Source organism: Marmota marmota, unplaced genomic scaffold (assembly GCF_001458135.2).
Source record: "Marmota marmota marmota unplaced genomic scaffold, marMar, whole genome shotgun sequence".
NCBI classification, from domain to species: domain Eukaryota; kingdom Metazoa; phylum Chordata; class Mammalia; order Rodentia; family Sciuridae; genus Marmota; species Marmota marmota.
In genome coordinates, this window is record NW_025999853.1 from 8,645,578 (window position 1) to 8,665,345 (window position 19,768).

General features: G+C 39.7%; 1 protein-coding gene across 1 annotated transcript in view; it reads left to right on the forward strand.

The window, feature by feature from the left end:
- Positions 1-17,023, forward strand: part of CUNH12orf42 (chromosome unknown C12orf42 homolog) — a 151,424-nt gene extending 134,401 nt beyond the window's left edge. The window contains exons 5-6 of the mRNA XM_048808081.1: positions 12,909-13,321; positions 16,499-17,023. Of these exons, the coding sequence (XP_048664038.1) occupies positions 12,909-13,321; positions 16,499-17,023 (938 nt within the window). The remainder of the gene's footprint in view (positions 1-12,908; positions 13,322-16,498) is intronic.
- Positions 17,024-19,768: the final 2,745 nt, after the last annotated feature.

Consider the following 19,768-nt stretch of genomic DNA (forward strand, 5'->3'; position numbering starts at 1 on the left):
TTGGGTTGCCTGGTTATTCTAACCCCTTGTGGCCTCGAGGTATATTCCTTAAAATCCCTCTCACTCCATCATGTCTGCTGCCGCTTCAAAGAAGTGAAAAGATGTTTGTTTGAAGAGGAGATCATCGCTCAAGATCATTCGCCCCTCGGTGTCAGCCGTCAGCCTTATTACCTTTATTTGGACAACAGTAGGTTCTGACAGAACTTATAAAGTTCTCTTTCTCGGCTGTGAAATATGATGGATGTGCCATACTGGTGACCTTTACACAAGGCCACATGTTAATATTCAGGACCTCCCTTTTGTTGGCCTTGAACAATGGCTGTCATTAAGAAAGCTTGGTTTGCCAATATGCCCTCTGTTAGGATGCGGGACCACTCCTGATTGGTCACCAGGAAGTATCATGTGCCTTTGATGGAAATGACATGGAAGATGTATGGTCAAAGTGCTGTGCTCAGCACCACTGCTGTGCAGGGGAGAAAACCACTATGACCCAAATAGCCCTCCGCTCAAACAATGTCGCACCAACCAAAGACAACATATTGGGAAGAAAAATGCTTGTAAGCGGCGTGTGTTGGAAGATGTATTGGCCCGACAGCCATAGGGCAATCTTTGAACTATTGAAATCTTTAGAAATATTGTTTGGTTCTGAAACAATACGTACAAACCTAATTAATCAAGCATAGATGTTTTATTTTCAGGCTTTCCATAGCGTGATACTTTAATGCCAGAATGGGGTCTGTCGGGTTCTTTTTTTGCTATTTCACTGGGGCACGCAAAAACTCAGCATGGGGATTCATGTTCATACAAGCAGCAGCTCTAAATTTTAAAATAATATCTGTGTAGATCTCTGCTGACCCCTCCAACAAAGGCCGGGGGTGGCAGGAGCCTGGATTCCTTTTTCAACCATTTCTGACTCTATGTATGACTCCCCCACCGACCCTTCTCCTTATTTTATTCATTTATTTGTGGAACCATTTTAGGAAGATTATCATTCCTGTTGAATTCTTTCCCTGGAGTGGAAAACACTTTAGTTTTTCTTTTATAGAATAAATATAATGAGAAATTGTTTTCCTGAATATATGCCCTAGAACCGGGTGATTTTAAATGTTCACACACACAGCCTTATTTTCCAATCTTGGTATCCCATTTTAAAATAATCATTGAGATTTTTGGTCTGGAAGGGTGAGACTTAGCCATCACTTCATTTAAGAAGGCTGAGGTGCTGTCCTGAGCGATAATACAGGCAGGAAGCAGAAGGCTTTTGTGTTTCCAGCCAGCTATGGTTGAAATAAGTTAATCATTTAGATGAAAGAATCTTCCAAGTACTTAATTGCATGCAAAATAGTGCTTTGGCAGAGAGTTTTAGCAAGATGTGAAATATTACTGTGGGTCATGGCAGTTGAATTGTGTGAGTACAATCCCTGAAGGTCAACTCCTGGTTAATCATTTAGAGGCAGATTATTGACTCTGTGGATTACCCAGGTGCTCCCCACGGGGTCCTCCTGGGTTAGGTCACTGTTCTCCAGCTGGTTAGAGGAAGGGGGACGAAACCCCGTCCACAATTGGACAGCTTGTAAGCCATTTGGATGAAAGATTTAGTGGGAGAAGAGATGCTCAAATTCATTCTGTATCAGGAAAATACAAATTAAAACCACAATGTTAATACCATTTTATACCCACCAGAATGGGGGGTGAGGGGGAAAGGAAAATTCAGGCAGTAGCAAGTGTTGGCAAGATTGTGGAACAGCAGCACACTGTGCATACTGATGGTGGGAGTGCAAACTGGGATGAACACCTCGGAAAAGTGAGTATTCTCTAATGGTGAAGATATACATACACCATGATTTGGCTTTTCCACTCCTAAAGAAACTAGAGTATGTGCACAAAAACACAGGTACAAGAATGCGCATAGCAGCCTTGTTTGTCACATTAAAAGAAAAACAAAAACAAAAGTGGGCTTCATTCCTATGTCCATCAATAAGAGGATGGATGAATCAATATGGATATTCATATAATAAAATTGGCATCTGGCATTATTTATCCTCTTCAAATTATATGTATATGTGTAGTCTTTTGTATGTGTCATATAGTTATGATATAAAAAATTGCCTGTTTTGGCTACTTTTGACATACAAAATAGTAACATAATGTTTCAAAAATAAAAATAATTTAAAAATTGTTCCATGTAGTTATGGAAACTATCTACTTGGACACTTACAGGATTTTTAGGTTTGGAAAAGATTTTAGGGATCATTTTCATTCTTCTGCAGGTGGGGAACCCACTGTCTGCAGGTCCTTGGTTTAGTCAGTGAATCAATGAATCCATTATAATCAAATGCTCAGGCTCTCAGACCAATCTTTAAATTATGGCTCATGTTTGAAATATGTTTAGAAGTTTAAAAATGAAACATCCCAGCATGCATGGGATGGAGATCTTCTGTGATTAAATACCATTAAAGGCTGATCATGACACGGGAAGAGGTTTGCTCTGGATGGAGGGCAAACTGCATCTGAAAGCACTACCTCTACCTTCTGGTACAGGTGAGAGGCTGGCGCCATGTGTCCCTTCACTAGGAAGAGGAGGTGATCCTGTGGTATTGTGAGAAGGAACATCCTTCTCGCCAAAGGCACTGACCCTCACACTCAGCAGAATGCCTGAGCTATGACAAATGTCTGCTCTGCTGGTGGCCATATCACTGTCCCACATTCACGGCAGGTATCACCCATGCCCCATGAACCAAACACAGTCCTAGAACTCTTCTTAAAACGTTGGTGCCACAACCAAGTTTGAGGGACTCCGAGACAAAACTGGCTTGTTGTCTTTCCTAGTGGACGAGGCACTACGGTTACTAGAGCTGGAACAGTGGTCATGATGAGCTGGCGGTGTGGGCCAATCTCTGAGGAAAGAAGTGAAGTGTTACCCCAGGCAACTCTGCAGAAGGGGAGGGTGGAGGGTGAAGAGGTGAACACGGGAAGGGTAACTCTGGCATGCTAAAGTGCATCCACTGGAGGAGAACATTTTATTGATTCATTTGTTCTTTCCAAGGTATATTTCTGAGTGTCTACTCTGTGCCAGGTGCTTGGAGTGTGATTCAGAGATGGTAATTGCCCTCAGAGAGCTTACATTCTATTGAGGGATGTGGGTATTACACACGTATGCAATTATACATAGTGTCATGGTTTAGATATGAGGTGTCCCCCCCAAAGCTCATGTGTGAAACAGTGGAAGAAAGCTGAGAGGTGAAATAATTGGATTATGAGAGCCTTAACCTAATCAGCGCATTATTCTGCTGGTAGAAACTAACTAAATGGTTACTGTAGGTTAGGTAGGGTGTGGTTGGAGGAGGTGGGTCATTGGAGGTGCCTTTGGGGTATATATTTTGTCTGTGGTGAGGCTCTCTCTATACACTGAGACCTCTGAAACTGTGAGCCCCAAATAAACTTTTACTCTAAAATTGTTCTTGTCAAATTTTTTGGTTGCACCAACAGAAAAAAGCTGACTAAAACACATACATATTGCATTGCTATGTTAGTTGAAGAAAAATAGGGAAGTGGAGTGATAATATAGATGGCACAGGAACCCATTTGGAAAAAAAAGTTGAGACTCTGCTTCTTTTAGATCAATTAAGAATAAGGAAAAAAGGCTTTATTGTATTTGCTCCTTCTCCAAGTTCTTCCTTTCTTTATGTGGATCTGAACTTACGACCTATATTGTTTTCCTTCTCCCAAAGAATTTTTTTTAACATTTCTTACAGGACAAGTCTGCTGGTATGAATTCCTTTTTTTTTTTTTTTTGCCTGAAAAAGTCTTTGTTTATCCTCTAATGTTGAAGGATAATTTTTCTGTATATAGACCTATGCGGTTTTTTGGGGTTTCTTTTGTCTTTTAGTATTTTAAATATTTTATTCCACTTCATTTTTGCTTGCATGACTTCTGATGAAAACAGTTTGCTATAATTACTTTTAAAATTTAATTTGAATTAGAAAATACAAATAGTGCAAATATATGTGTGTGTGTGTTTGTAACATGATGTTTTGAAATATATATAATTGTGAAATAAATCATTTGAACTAATTAACTTGTGCTTTACTTCACATACTTATCTTGTAGTGAGAACACTTAGAATCTACCTTCTTAGTAACTTTCAAAATATAACACATTATAACATTATTATTAACTATATGTTGTGCAATATATATCTTGCTATAGTTTTTATCCTTGCTCCTCTTTAAGGTATATGTTTCTCCCCCAGCCACACTGCTTCTTTCAAAATTTCCTATGTTTGGTTTTCTGCAGTTTGAATATGATATTCATAGATGTAGGACTTTTGGTTTGGGTTTTGTTTTGATTTTATACTTTCTGCTTGATGTTCTCTGAGCTGTGTGGGTCTATTATATGTCATTAATTTTAGAATGTTCTCAGCCATAACCACTTCAATTATTTCTTTGGTTCCATTCTCTCTCTTTTCTCCTTCTGATATTCCAATTATGGGTATATAATGGTAAACCCGTCCCACAGTTTTTGTATGTTCTGTTCTTTTAATCTCTTCTTTTTAAAATTCCCTTCTCTCTTTGCATTTTAGTTTGAGGATTTCCTATTGACTTATCTTCAAGTTCACTGTTCCCCCCCCGCCCCCCGTGGCCATATCCAATCTATTGATGAGTTCATCAAAGGCGTTCTTCATTTCTGTTTCAGAATTCTAAAATTGGATCATTTGTTTTTTATTTTTAGTCTTCTTCTCTGTTTATCCTACCCACCTGTTCTTTCATATTTTCTGGTTTTGCCATTATAGCTCATATTAATCATAGTTATTTTCCTTCTAGCATGAGACTTTCATATGTCATAGAAAATTCTCTGTGCATATTTTACAACAATTATTCTTCCCTCTCCCTGTCAGATCCATGAAAGGATTTTTTTCTCAGATCTTCACCTTGAGAAACTGGTGGAGTTCCTTGAGGTAAAGGCTACCAAAATGTGGGAAATCACTTAAAATTGATCTGGGAGTTTCTCACTCTCAAGTTTATGGATACCCTTCTCTTAGCAATTCATCCAATTTACTACTTAAAAGTTCCTACCAATTTATGTCTCAATTTTCTCCTGGAAAACCCTTCTTAGTTTGCTTTATCCCCAGATTTTGTGGGTGGAAGTTAGTCTTGAAAACTAAGTTTTCTGATGGGTCCAAGAAAAGACATTAGTTATTTAGTTTGTTCAGTTCTTTCTCATTGCTTGGATAGATGTGTCAATTGCTGAGTTGTTTATATGTTGGAGCTGAAATCAGAAGTCCATCTCATTTATTTTCACCAACAACTTTGTTGTCATAATCCCCATTTTATACGTGAGTAGAATCAATGCTAGATTGTCTTGCTTTTAACCACTTATCCAAAACGACCACACACATCCGAGTTGCCATTCTCTCTCACCTGGACGGCTGCCAAATGCCTTCTACCTGGCTTCCATTCTTGTCTCTTCTACTCATTTTTACTTTTAGAGAATTTTCAAAGGTAAATGCTGCCATCATAATTCATCTATGTAAAACTTCTAGTAGCTTCCATCGCATGCGGTGCAACCTCCAGCCACCTCACCTGCTCCTTCCCTCTTGAATACTTCTCTTCAGCCCTCAGGACTGCTCTTGATTTTAGGAACACATCTCAGTCCTTGTCAGGCATGTTCTTTTCTTCCACTCCTGAAATGAATAAACTGTTTTGGGTCTTCAGGTCGGTTTCAGATGAAATGTCACCTCCACATGCATCTCTATCTCAGCTTTCTTTTGTTCCCTTTGATACCACTCACTGCTGTCTATAACCATTTATTCATGGCCTATTCTTTCCATATTCCCCAGTGTATTCTAAGTTCCACGAGGGCAGGGATCATATTTGCCTTATTCTGTTGTAGTGTGGGGACCAGGGCACAGGGCAAGACATAAGAGGTCTTCAACGAATAGTTCTGAATGAAGGAATGCATAAGAAAAATGAAGCTCTGGATGGATGAAAAATACGTTATTGCCACATGAATCTTGACTGCTGAAAGAAACCATGCAGCAGCTGTAGAAGGAATGAGGAAGGAATATTTAGAGCAATGATAACAACAATAACAACTAAGTCATGTGAGTCCTTCCTATCACCAGGTGCTGCTCTGGGTGAGTCAGCTTTTTTGTTGTGTACAGAATACCCAACAAGAACAACTTAGAGAGGGAAAAGTCTACTTGATTTCAGAAGTTCACAGATTTGGAAGCTCAGTCCATGGTTGGTTGACTCCTTTTGCTGTAGGCCCAAGATGAGGCACAGCATCATGGTGGCAGGGAAAGATGGAGGAAAGCTGCTCCACTCATGGAGGCTGAGAGAGAGGAAGAAACCACAGGGAAGATGAATCCTTCCAGGGTACCCCTCAGTGACCCACCTCCTCTAGCCTCACCCCACCTACCTAACAGTTACCACCTAGTTACTCCATTCAAACTAGGATGGGCCAATTAGGTTATAATTCTCATAATACAATCATTTTACCTCTGAATATTCCTGCAGTAACACAGAACTTTGGAGGGGGGCACTTTACATTTCCAAATCATAATATGCTCTAAGCTTTTATTAATTAACTCATTTAATCTGCTTTCTAACTCTGTAGGTAATATATTTGTTCTATTTTATGCATGGCAAAAATGAAGCAGAGTGCATTTGAATAACTTGGCTTAGGTAACCAAACCAAGGAGGGGTCAAGCATAGATCTGACTCAAGTACTCTGGACTCAGAGCTTGTGCACTTGGCCTCTAAGCTCTACCACCTTCCAGGACTTGGTACATAGGGACTCCTCTCTTGGACTCAATCCTATGAGCGTAAAAATTACTCTTGCTTCACAGCTTGGAGAGAAGCTGAGTGGGAGGTTGGAAACTCCATTAAAACCCATTGCATAACCCAAGAATACTTTAAAATCATGTAACAAAAGAGTTTTTAGCAAGAATGGAAGATGTGTTTGAGGTTGGTGTTTGATTTTAGATATGAGGAGATGAAATCAATTAGGTTTAGCACTATTTGTACCTAAAGAACAAAACTAGTTTTGGGGAATTGATTGTTTTATTTCTCCCGCTAGAAGAGTCACCTCTAGTCTATTTTCCAAACACGAACATGTTAGAGTTGGAAGCAGGAGAGAAAAGAAGAGACAGAGTGGGAAATCAAAGATGTATTTTGGGTGTAAAGGGGTGAACAAAATGCTCTCTGGATCTCAGTAGGACTCAACACACAGGCGTTAACATGTCTTTTTCTATTGAATTAAAATGCTTACATCAACACCCATCATGATTTATCATGAAGTATTTTACAACTCAAAGGGAATGAGAAGTTGTTTCTGTAAACTACATTCAGCTCTGAAGTTTACTTTATTGTGTCTTGAAGTTTCCTGTCTACCATAATGTTATTTCAAACAAAATTAGCAACAGATGGAAGATCCATGCTGCAAAATAAAAGGCAGAGTTTTTTTGCATTAAAAGAGCTTGCACATTTTTAATATTGGGAAGATTTTTCAAATAACAACCATAGCGAAATGAGTGTCTCAGTGGTTAAGAAACATTGGGCCTTGCCTCAGAGTATCAGCCCTTTGAAGATGCCATTTCTGCTTCTGTGCAATAGAAATAATGCTGACAGCATTCTCTTGGACAGTAGGGTCAGGGCCTACCCACTGGCCAATGGTGACTGGCCAATGCCCAATATTTGATAGCTGTTCTTCATGCGTGTTTCATCAAGCCCAGTTCATGGAAGTCACAGGTACCTTCTAACATCACTAGCATTGATTGTATAGTAGGAAAACAAAATTCCTGCAGAATTCTAAGTCCTGGGTCTGAATCCTAGGTTGACTAGTGGTATAGACAAGACAATTACTCTGTCTGGGTCTTGATTTTTTCCTTGGTAAAATGAGTAAGTCAGAGAGTTTTTGTAATTACTGGTATAAAAACAAATAAACTATAAAGGAAGATGCAAGTTGTGAGGAGAAATACACTGCTGGATTCTGAAATGAGGACAATCTGTGGAGAGAGATCAGGGAACAATGACATTACTGACTTTATAACTCTTGCTCATGATTGTTTGCCTGAGTAACAGTGCTGGAATCCTGCGAATGACTGAGACCAGGGACTCTATCCTGATTACCCTTTAATCACTGAAGGGCTACAATGTTTGAATACTTGGGTGCCATCTAACTGGGTTGATCAGGGGTGGGACCAGGTGACTGTGTTTTTGAAAGCATGTCAGGTATTGTCTAATGTGCAGCCAGGGCCGTGGAATGGTGAATTAGATTGAGGAGAAGTGTAACCTAATAAGAAGGACTGGATTTTAAGTCATGGGCCATGAGTTTTGGCTCAAGATTTGTCACTATATTGACTGGTAAATTAAAAACAAAAACAAACAAAAAATCCAAACGCCACGGAGATTACAAAAGCATTTTCCATTTCTGTTTCTGATGATTTAATGCCAAAACAACTGGTTGTTATCAATTCAGGCAACCTGGTAGAGGAAACCAGAAATTCATTTAAGATTCAAAAACTGGAAGGATCCATTTTTACTGCACTGAAGTTCATTTTGGTTGATTTAGTCTTAAAATACTTGCTTTTATTGGCCTGGATAAATTTTTCCACTGGAGTAGTACCCAGTATATGGTGTTGGTTTTTGGATAACTAAATAACTAAGTGTAATAATCACCTGTTCTAAAATCATACACATTGGCTTTGCTTGTTTCCTATGTGTGTGTGTGTGTGTGTATACACACACACAAATACACACACACACATGCACACACATATACCCATTATATTGCAAATATGAAGTTACTTCTTGCTCTTCTGACAAGCCGTGAAGTCTTTGCTACAGAGTTCTGAAGATCTAGTCCCCTGGACATATTATAACAGAAGTGGATGTTGAAGGTGATGGGGCTCAGCCTCTGATAACCTTTAAGGTCTCTTTGAACCCAAAACTTCTGGAACATGAAGATATATAAAGAGCCTCAGGCCTTCCATCCTCTTCCCAGGTTTTGAACACATGAACAAGGTTCTAATAGTGTTGACCATTGGTTCTAATAATCTTTTCCTTTGGGATCACAAGATCCAGTGCTACTATTTTGAAGGATTTTGAAGGACTCTGAAGTTTCTCTATATTTGGGAAAGCTTTATAAATTTGTCTACCTTTTCAAATCATGGGCTTTAAAATTAAATGTTGGAGGTAGACCAGATTTCTAGAGCTCTAAAAGCTGCTGCACATGGGGCTTGCAAATGCACTTTCACTAATCCAGACTGAATATTTGTAAAACCATTTTCTGAGGTGAAGATGTTACAGAAGGAAGTAAATAACAATGTGGCTTTGATACAGCCGACCTTGGGTCAAAGACACAAACTGGTGGCCAGTGATTATTTGGAGAGCAGTTGTGTTTTGTGCATGCCACACTATATATTGAAAAGACTGAACAGTCATCAACATTTAAAAATCAGTTAACGTACATAGCAAGATTTCTGCTTCTCCTGAAAATTCAGAACATCTACCTACACTAGACTCACATTTCCTTATGGCAATAAAGGACAGAATCAGACGGCATTGGGGCCCTTCTAATGTGACATAGCTCCAGAATATCCTTCTTGGCCCTTCTCTCATTGTGGCCCTCTGCCTGGCCTCTGGAGCTGTTTTGAGTGTCCTCTGAAGACATGACTGTGCTTTAGGAGGAGTATGCACTGGCATCCAGTGTGACCAGCACCCTCTTTGTCATTTGTACCTTGAACACAGGGAAAGTGTGTCCTGTTCCCAGCCATATACTCTGCCACAGTTTTTCCCCCATAGTACAACTCAATATGGCCAATGTCTTCTTCCTACATTTAATGCCTACTGCATCTTGGGATTTTCTCTTTTCTATTCCCCAAATCTGAATACTGTTTATTTTTAGTAAAAAGTGTTGTTGTTGTGAATAATTGCTCTTGGACAACATTGCAAATTGTTGCTCTTCTGGTTCAATGGTTTTCTAGGGCTCCTATAGCAAAGTACTGCTAACTGGATGGCTAAAATAACAAAAATTAATTCTCTTACAGTTTTGAGGCCAGAAGTCCAGACTTTAGGTGTCAGCAGCAGTGCTTCTGTCTGGAAATTCTGAGGGAAAATTAGTTCATTGCCTTTCTCTTAGCTCCTGGTGGTTTCTGGTAATCTTTAACATTTCTTGGCTTTGACATTCCTCTGTTTCCCTCCTCCCATGGGTCTTTTCACGCCTGGGTCTCTGGTCTCCTCATTGGATACCATTCATATTGGATTAAGGACTACCATAATGATCTCATATTGATTATATCTGAAAATATCCCATTTCCAAGTAAGTTCCTATTCACAGACACAGGTAATTAGGACTTGAACATTTCTTTAGGGGACACATTGAATCCACAAACAAACAAACAAACAAACTAGGTCAATTGGTCACATAACCACAGGCCCAATACCTCCTGCAAATTGCCCTTCATTTGTCCACACTGGTCTCCCAACGCCCTACCAGGCAGATCTGGAAATTTCTCCTTGCTTATTCTGCTCCCTCCATGGAAAATCTCATTCATGTCGCTATTAGGTGATGAAATAAGTGCACAGTAGGAATGCTCAACCACATTAACGCTCTAAAGTTTTCTCCTTTTTGTCTAATTAAGGGTATCTTCTGAATCGTAAGAATAATGCATAAAATTTGAACATTACATAAAAATTTCAGAGTTTGAATTAGACCACTGAGAAACAACTTTGCATTTGGTTCATTTTCTTCCAGCTTTTATTCTTTTCACTTTAAAAGGAAAAATTGTGTAATTTTGTATCTTTACACTTAACAAGTATTTTTCCATGTAGACTATTTTACTATGTAATAATGTTAATTTTAAAAATTTATTGTTTTCTATATACCAAGTATACTCTATAAACACTTTTAAAAAAAACATTTATTTTTTAGTTGTAGTTGAACACAATACCTTTATTTTATTTATTTTTGTGTGGTGCTGAGGATCAAACCCAGGGCCTTGCACATGCTAGGTGAGTACTCTACCACTGAGCCACAACCCAGCTGCTCTGTAAACACTTTGTTACATTATCTAATATGTTCCTTATAGTATTCCTAAAAGGTAAATATGATTATGCCATTTTATGAACGAGGAGGGTAAAACTAAGAACAGTTTCCCCTTAGGCTACACAGCTGAAATTTGTAGAATTCAGGATTCAAATCTAGTTCACCAAACTCCAGAACTTGCACTTATCTTAGAGACCAGCCAGGATTCATTTTTTGTTTACATGGAAGAGGCAATCTCAAAAAGATTTCAATTTGATAATAAAGGCAAATAAATCTTATCTCCTCTCCTCAACTTCACAACACTCCTCACTCCCAAAGAGACCTCAGTGCTTTCAAATTCTAAGTCTATATTCTCTCTCCCCCTTCTCTCTCTCTCTCTCTTTCACACACACACACACACACACACACACACACACACACCCACACCCACACCCACACCCCCCCACACACACCCCCTTATACCACCCAGCTATACAATCCAGAGAACTCTTCTCCCCTCTTTCCCTCTTTCTGCCTGTCTCTTCCCTCCACAACCAACCCGTTACCAATTGGCTAAGAAGCCAGTGTTGGTTCTGAGCTACCTCTTTAAGCTCTCTTTTTTCCTATGTCTTCCAGACACCATCCTCTGTGACAGGGAAACCTGGCATTGCATCGGTTCTGTTTGTTAGTATCTTTGACTGTTGGGAATTCTTACTCATGATGATTTTCTACCAAAGAATGAGTAGTGTAGCTGCAGGTGGTCTGCATTGCCACAGCAGCTATCAGTTTCTTAACGGAAGTAATCAGGGTGAAGGAACTCACCTCAGTTGCTGGATAAGAATTAAAAGTGGGAGGTAGAGTTTGTCACTGGCTTCTTCACAATATTCTAGACATAGAATATAGCTGCAATATAGCTCAAACTCAGCAGTTTTAAGCAATAAGCCTGGTTTTGGTCTTCTGAAGGGCATCCAGCAGAGTGTCTTGAGAATCAGGACTGGGCTACGCGGTGGAGGGATCTAAATTCAAGTTCCAAATCTGCTAATTAATATTTGTGTCACCTTGGACCAGATACTTGTTCTAAGTCTATGTTGGGTTATTTTAATAAATGATCACAAGCAGAGTGGCCTGAAACAGGAGAATATATTCTTTTAATTCTGGAGGCCAGAAGACTGAAACACGAGGTGTTGGTATGGCTGTGTGTCCCCCTCTGAGCTTCCAGGAGAGGAGTCTTCTTGTAGCATCTGGTAACCCAAGTGTTCCTTGACTTTGGGCAGCACATCTCCAGTCTGCGCCTCTGTTTTTGCTTGGCTTCTTCCCATGTGTCCGTGTCTTTACGTGTGTGTGTGTGTGTGTGTGTGTGTGTGTGTGTGAGTTTTCTCATGAGGATAAGAAAGGTGAGCTCTAATCCAGTATGAACTTGTCTTAGCCTGATTCCTTCTTCAAAGGCCTTCTTCCTAGACAAGGTCATATGCACAGGTACTGCAGGTTACAACTTCAACAGGTCTCTTAGGGGAGACACAATTCATTAACTCATAAGCCTTAAATCAGCTCCCTGACTTATAAAATGGAGATTATTATCTCTGCTAGCTATGGCTTTTGTGAGGACTAGATAAGCACGGGCAGGATCTCACGTGGTGCCTGCAATATAGCACAAACTCAGCAAAAGCATTCTCCACCCTTTACCACCTTCTTCATACCTCCTCTTTTTTCCCCATGCAAGTACCTTGGTCTCTGTCTTGGTCATTTCTATTTGCTCATGGTAGAAGCATCAAACAAACAAACCAACAAAAATCCACATGGACCGCATTTCATCCTTTCTGAAAGTGATAATGAAGTGCATTCTTTCAAACTAATGTATTTACCTTTTGCAATATTTTCAGAAAGAACTCAGAGTCCAGTGACAGGTGAACGACTGCTTCATAATCGCCAGTCCATCATCCCCAGGTCTTCTGTGAGCACAGATTCTTTTGAAGAAGAAAACCGCCAAGAAGCCTGTTCTTCTTCTGCATCATCTGGTGAAAGGGATGAGGATTCACTGAGTTTGACGCTCCGAGGAGAGAACGTTCAAAAGATAGTCAGCAAAACCTCCAAGCAGGCCTGGAGCATCCCATTTTTCGCACCAAAAATGGCAAATAAACCCAGTCTACCACACTCAGAACATCCTGTGTACTTGGAGGCTACAAGTAGATACACGAGACTTCAAAACCAGTCTTTGAGCGATTCCAAGGGAAATTCTCGTAAGTATCACCTGGTTCCTAGCTTTTCTTTTCTTATTGCGACCTATCACGTTTTGATTTCAATATAAACAAAAAAATGTATTGAACCACTGGCAGGTCAAATCTTAGAAGGTACAATAAGAACTGTACCAGAAAGTCCTTAGAGTCTACTTTTCGGGGAGGGTACCAGGGATTGAACTCAGAGGCACTTAACCACTGAGCCACATCCTTAGCCCTATTTATATTTTATTTAGAGACAGGGTCTCACTGAGTTGCTTAACATCTCACTTTTGCTGAGACTAGCTTTGAACTTGCGATCCTCCTGCCTCAGCCTCCTGAGCCACTGGCATTACAGGTGTGTGCCACCGCACCCAGCATCGAGAGTCTACTTTTTGTCAATTATTGAATTGGAGGAGAGTACATGATGGAACTGATGACAGGTAATTTGATGGTTCAGGTGTTGTACCAGATAATAATGACAGTTATTATCATCATCCCAGCCCAATTTATTTAGTTCTAATCATAGATTCGGCTCTCTGCTGAACATTTTACATTATTTTTTGAAATCCTCATATAACACTTAGGTGGATAATAATGTTATTATTCCTGTTTTACAGTTAAGGAAGCCATGAATTCATAGTGTAAGGTAATGGGTATGATAATAAAGTGCCTGGAAATAATATGACATAGTAGGAGAAATCATTAAAAGTAAGGAAATGGACGAGAAGGAAAGGGGTTTGAAACAGGAAGATCTTGGGCCAAGTCTCAGATGTCTCCCATTTCAGTTCTGTAGCCATAACAAAGTCCCACCTGTGTTCTTTAGATGCTTTTTTTTTTCTTTCTTTTTTTCATCTGTAAACTAGTGACAATTACTACTTTGAAAAGCTATTGTAATTAAAGGATTGATATAGATGAAGTTCCCTGAACATAGTAGGGATTGAATGGTGGTGGTGATGATGGTAGCGTTTCTGATACCTGAGGAGAGACAAAAAGAAAGTAAACTATGCCTCTCTCCAAATATCTAGGAACTTTCAAGTAGAAGGATTAGGCTGATATTGTGTAGTCTATTTTGTTTTAAAGGAAAATTTGAGGTAGATTTCACTTCAAATATTTGCACAGTTTGTTGTATTTGACTCAAAGAAGAGAGGGACAAATTTTGACTTAATTTCAAGGGAGAAAGATGCTCGTTGATGAACATTTTTTTTGAGTCTTACTATGTACAAGGCAAAGTACTAAAATATGACTGTTCATTTTCATTTTTGGTCTATATGATCCTCCTCTTAGATAAGAACTGTTATTTTCTCTTGTTATGATACAGAATCTGAGACCTATACAGGTTCTGTAATTTCAGGGGTAAAGTAGAATTTAAGCCTTTCACTCCAACTGTGGGTCCGAGTATCCCTATATTAAGGTTCTAAATAGAACAGCAATGTTTTTTTGGTATGGAGTTCTTATCATGTACTTAATGCTTAACATTTTATCATGTTCTTTTCTCAGTTGCCTAAGTAGTCTTGTTTTTCATTTTTTAAAAAAAATCTTTAATGAGATATTAGCTACTTAGGTATTTTCTAATCTTGTCTTGCTTTGTTTTTCTTCACAGTTTTATTACCAGTGAACACTTACAAATTTGTTTATTTACTTATTTATGAGTCCTTTTCCCTCTTCAGGGATCTTGTCTGCCTTATTTCCTTCTGAATCACTAATGTGACTATATTACTGCCAGGCACATATCAAGCATTCAAATATTAATAAATTAATAAGTGAATGGACAAATATAGGAGGATCATATAGACCAAAAGTGAATTAGGTAACGTGATCTCTATGTTTTGTGTAAGGACAGAGTTGCTTAAGCCAGGTGATATGCCAGGATTGACTCTGATCGCAGATCCTTGTTTATTCATTAAACCACACTCTCCTTCTAAGACAGTTTATTGCAAAATGCATCTTTCCCGAAGTGCTTTGAAGGAAGGAAGTTCTATCCTTGACTTAAGACAGAAGACAGCATATTCAGTCATGTTCTCTTGCTCCAAATTCCAGAGCCTATCCGTATTCTCTTGTGGATTCTTCTTGCCCTGAATATTGATACAGTGAAAGGACCATCTACGAAGACTGGATATTCAAATAAATAGTTAATAACTTTTTACAATGAGTTTGAAAGTGTTTGTCCCTCTGGAGATGTTGGAATGCTATTTCATTGTATTTTTAGGAAATATTTCTCACTTTAGACAAGTCAGATTCACTAATTTCCCCCCCCCCCACCACCACCACATTTGACTGGGTATGTTGAGTGTACTCAATGCATATCAGGTATAGAACAATGTATAATGAACTACATTGAATTACTTAGGAATATGCTGGCTGTTTGACATCCATGGTTAGGAAGATATTGTGCATTTCAAATTTTTAACATGTTTCTTGAATTTGCAAATAATCCTGTGGGTTGTTCAAATATTCTAGACATCTACATAGCATTCAAAGTCCTTTAAAAACTAATAAGCGATTTAAGGCATGTGAATTATTAAAACATAACTGAAAAATCAGGCTTTAATTTTTTTGTGGAAGTCAAAGGCAGAATTTCTCAAAAACTTCAAAATTATATTCACACATACATAAAAATGCAGGTGGAATTATATACATATGTATGTATATGTGTCTATGTATATATATATTCCTTTGCTTGGAACAAAATCAAAGTTGCAATTATTACTGTTAGTATGTACATGTGTGTTGTGTAATAGCTTCAGGTTAATCCACTGTTTAATTTTCAGCTGTTTATAATTTCTAATAAAATCCACGAAGTAACTTCCTTTTGGATCTTTAAAAATCATCAGTCGTCAGCCTACATGGGCCACACACCCTTTTATGTTTTGCACGATATCTGACTACAACATAATCCTTTCCCATTCTTCAACTTTTCCCAAATTTAGAAGTGGATGCTCTATTTTAGTCACCAATCCCCCCCCCACACACACACATACATCTTAGAAATTTTCAAAATTTTACCTTGAAATGAAAGATTTTCTGATAAATGTGTAAAAATTATTTTGGAGCGGGGGAGGCGCTTTCAAGCAACAGGAAAGAATAGACAATATTTTTGATTTTTGCCTTTTTTTTTTTTTTTTTTTGCTTTTGCTTTTCGTTTTTTCTTAAAGAAACGTGTGTGTTGGGGGGGCGGGATAGGCACTTGAAGGTAACCTTAGGGGATTTTCCTTTCTCTCTGCATCACAAACGTCCATTCCTAAATGTCCTCTTAGCAGGAGTTTCTGCTGGACCTGGGGGCTGGCGCGCTGCGGTCCCTCCACTCCTGCCCTCCTTTGCCTTCCAGGTCCCCCGGGGAGACCTTCTACCGCCATCGGCCGTGCAGGACCAGGAGCCGCTCCGCCCCTCCGAGCGCCGGGTGGAGTCCCTGGGAACCCAGGCTGGAGGATAGGGCGGCGGTGACAGTAGACTTCAGGGCACACCCAGATTCCCCCAAAGGGCTCCCAGGGGCTCCCGGAAATGCAGTCGGCAGAGGCGCGGTTGCCATGGTAGCGGAGATGCTCCCCAAGCATCCTCGTGTCCCGGAGGAGAGGAGGCTGCGGGCGGAGGCCTCCCTCTCCTCCCTCTCGGGCAATCTGGAAGAGGAGCCCCTTCCTGGGCCCGCGGGCGCTTCCACCCATTTCCACTCCAAGAGGTTAATAAAGGTCTGCACCGCGGCACCCCCCCGCCCGCCCCAGCCTTTCCATACGGCTTGTTCACAGGCTTTCCCGAGGCCGGTGGTGAATGCTCACTTACGCTGACCGCTGCGAGGGAATTGTTCCGCGACCGCTGCCCATCTTCAAGTCAATGCCTGCCCGGAACAACAGAAAGGGCCTCAGATGCACTGGTTTCCACAGAACCATTGTTAGGCTTTTGTGAAGCATTTTTGAACCTAATAAATAATGTCAAAAGTCTCTATCGCCGCCAAAAATGTTCCTTTTGAAGCATTTCTAATAGTATTTTTGTTCTGCAGTGTCTCCCAGTGTTACAAAGAATTTGTGCCGCACAATAGGGATGGGGTACACCGCGTGCCACTTTGCAACGTGCCTACCGGGACTGCAAGGGTCCACCTCTTTGTCTGTCTTTTGCAGGTAACCGGTCTCACTTGCCAACTTCGGCTCTGGTGGAAGGATGCTTTCCAAGGGCCTTTAGCATCTCTAAACAGAGGGTTGAAAAACATAATTGAATGTCTGTAATGTAATAGCTCACATGAAATTTGATTATTCCTGATGAGCCTAAGGGAGATTCTTCAGGCGATATTCAGGTTTTTATGGTAGAAACCTGAAGCTGGATGCTGATTTGGGGCCTGGGAAGTAAGTTGATGTGTGTGTGTGTGTGTGTGTTTGTACACATCTTTGTATTTTTAAAAAGTAACACAATGGGGCTGGGATTGTGGCTCAGTGGTAGAGCGCTCGCCTAGCACATGCGAGGCCTGGGTTCAAACCTCAACACCACATAAAAGTAAACAAATAAAATAAAGATATTGTGTCCAACTACAACTAAAAAATAAATAAAAAATAAAAAGTAACACATATCAGTATCTAGCAGCCCAACTGTCCTGTAGAACACACCTGAGAAAATGGCTGAGAGAACATTGTTCAAAAGTCTATTCTGAACATACCAAGTCTGCGAACACCTGTGGGTTTAACTTAAGAATTTGTTATAAAATAAGTAAGGAAAGAATCAGAACTCAGAAAGAAGCCCTTCAAGATCCCATTCTTCCTAGAAGTGAAATGAGCTGCCCCAGGTGGTTGTTCTTATTCTGGGGGCTTGTGGCTGAGAGGAGGTCAGCTGGTCCTGCCCTGCCCATCAGTCCTGTCCATGCTGAGACAGTGATGCCCTGAAGGGCCAAGAATTACTTTAGAATTGTGGGCTGAGGGCATGCTAGTCCTTCTGAAGGATTGTGCTAGAGCTCAGAACAAAGGTAAACACAGTTAAATCTTTCCCAAGGCCATTATTTCTGGAAAAATCATTGAATTAAATAGTCATAATTGAGAATGAATCAATTTCAGTAAATAAACAATAAGTACTTATTTATAGCCCAGGCAGTGAGGACAGAAATGAGGTCTTATGCTATGAAATACTTGTTGAGTAGGTTCTGAATTTCAGGTTGCTTTTACTTCTTCAGGGGTCTGTGATTTCTGTGTATTATAATATACACTTATTACCTCACATCATGAGTGTCTCCTAAGGAACATGATATGCCACTTTATGGAAAAAATATTTTTTTTCTCAAAGCTACATTGAAAAATGGACATTGATAATTTTAAAATATTTGTTCATTGAAGAAACTACATATTTAAGACAGTCTGGTGAATAATGTTTTCAAGTGAAGAATACTTTTATAAGATAAAATAAATGATAATTACAGCTAGCTAATATTTCTTTTGTATTATATACTAGGAAACATTATAAGTATTTTATGCATATTAATTCATTTATTTCTCCAATAATTTATGAAGTAGTTATTATTATCTACATTCATAGATGAGAAAGCCTCATTTTAATGATGATTATATATATACATATATAATAGATATATACACAAATAAGCTTAAAACTCCATTATTATATAGTATAAATTTTAATTTTATATACAAATATGTATTACATATGATGTCATAAAGCTAAGACATATGTACATATGAATAGGGGTGTGTTTCATCAACATGTATAAATGAGTTTTTATTCCATGCTGTTGGTACACAGGTGAGTGTTATGGTCTGGATCTGGAATGTTCCTCAGTTAGAGACACTGCAGCAGTGTGCAGAGTTGGGGCTTTGGCTGGATCCTGAGGCCTGAAACCTCACCAATGGCTCAACCCATTTGCTGGATTAATAATTTGAATGGACTACTGGGTGGTAACTGTAGGCAGTGGGGCATGGTGGAGGGAAGTAGGTAACTGGGTGGGGGCGCCTTTGGGGACTATATCTTGCCCCTTTTCATCTTCCCCCCCCCTCCTTCATGGCTGCCATAAGCTGAGAGCTTTCCTTCACTGCACCTCTCTGCCATGACGTTCTGCTTTATCTCAGGCCCAAAGCAATGGAGCCAGCCAAACATGGACTGAAACCATGAGCCAAAATAAACCTTTCTTCCTCTGAATTGTTTGTGTCAGGTATTTTGGTCACAGCAGTGAATAGCGGACTAACACGGTACTGAAACTCTACTTCTGTGCCTTCACTCTTGAGAGACTGGGAGGTGATACTGTGGGTTGACCACAAATAGTATGTTTGGACTCTTTGGAGAGCATAGCAACCTTGAAGACTATTATCACCTAATTCTTTTTGTTTGACAAAACATCAGCCCCATGAATAAAGGCTCAGAAGACAAGGGAGGGGAAGGTGGTTTTAGGTTTATGAAACATGCCAGCGCTTTTCAAGGTTTTTGAAGTCAATCAATAATCAGACTTGAGAGAGGGGTAGCATTATGGAGACAGCTAAGGGACTGGGGCTGACCTGGATCCAAAAAGCCAGGGAAGCGTTGGCTGCCTGTGACCAGACCTTGGT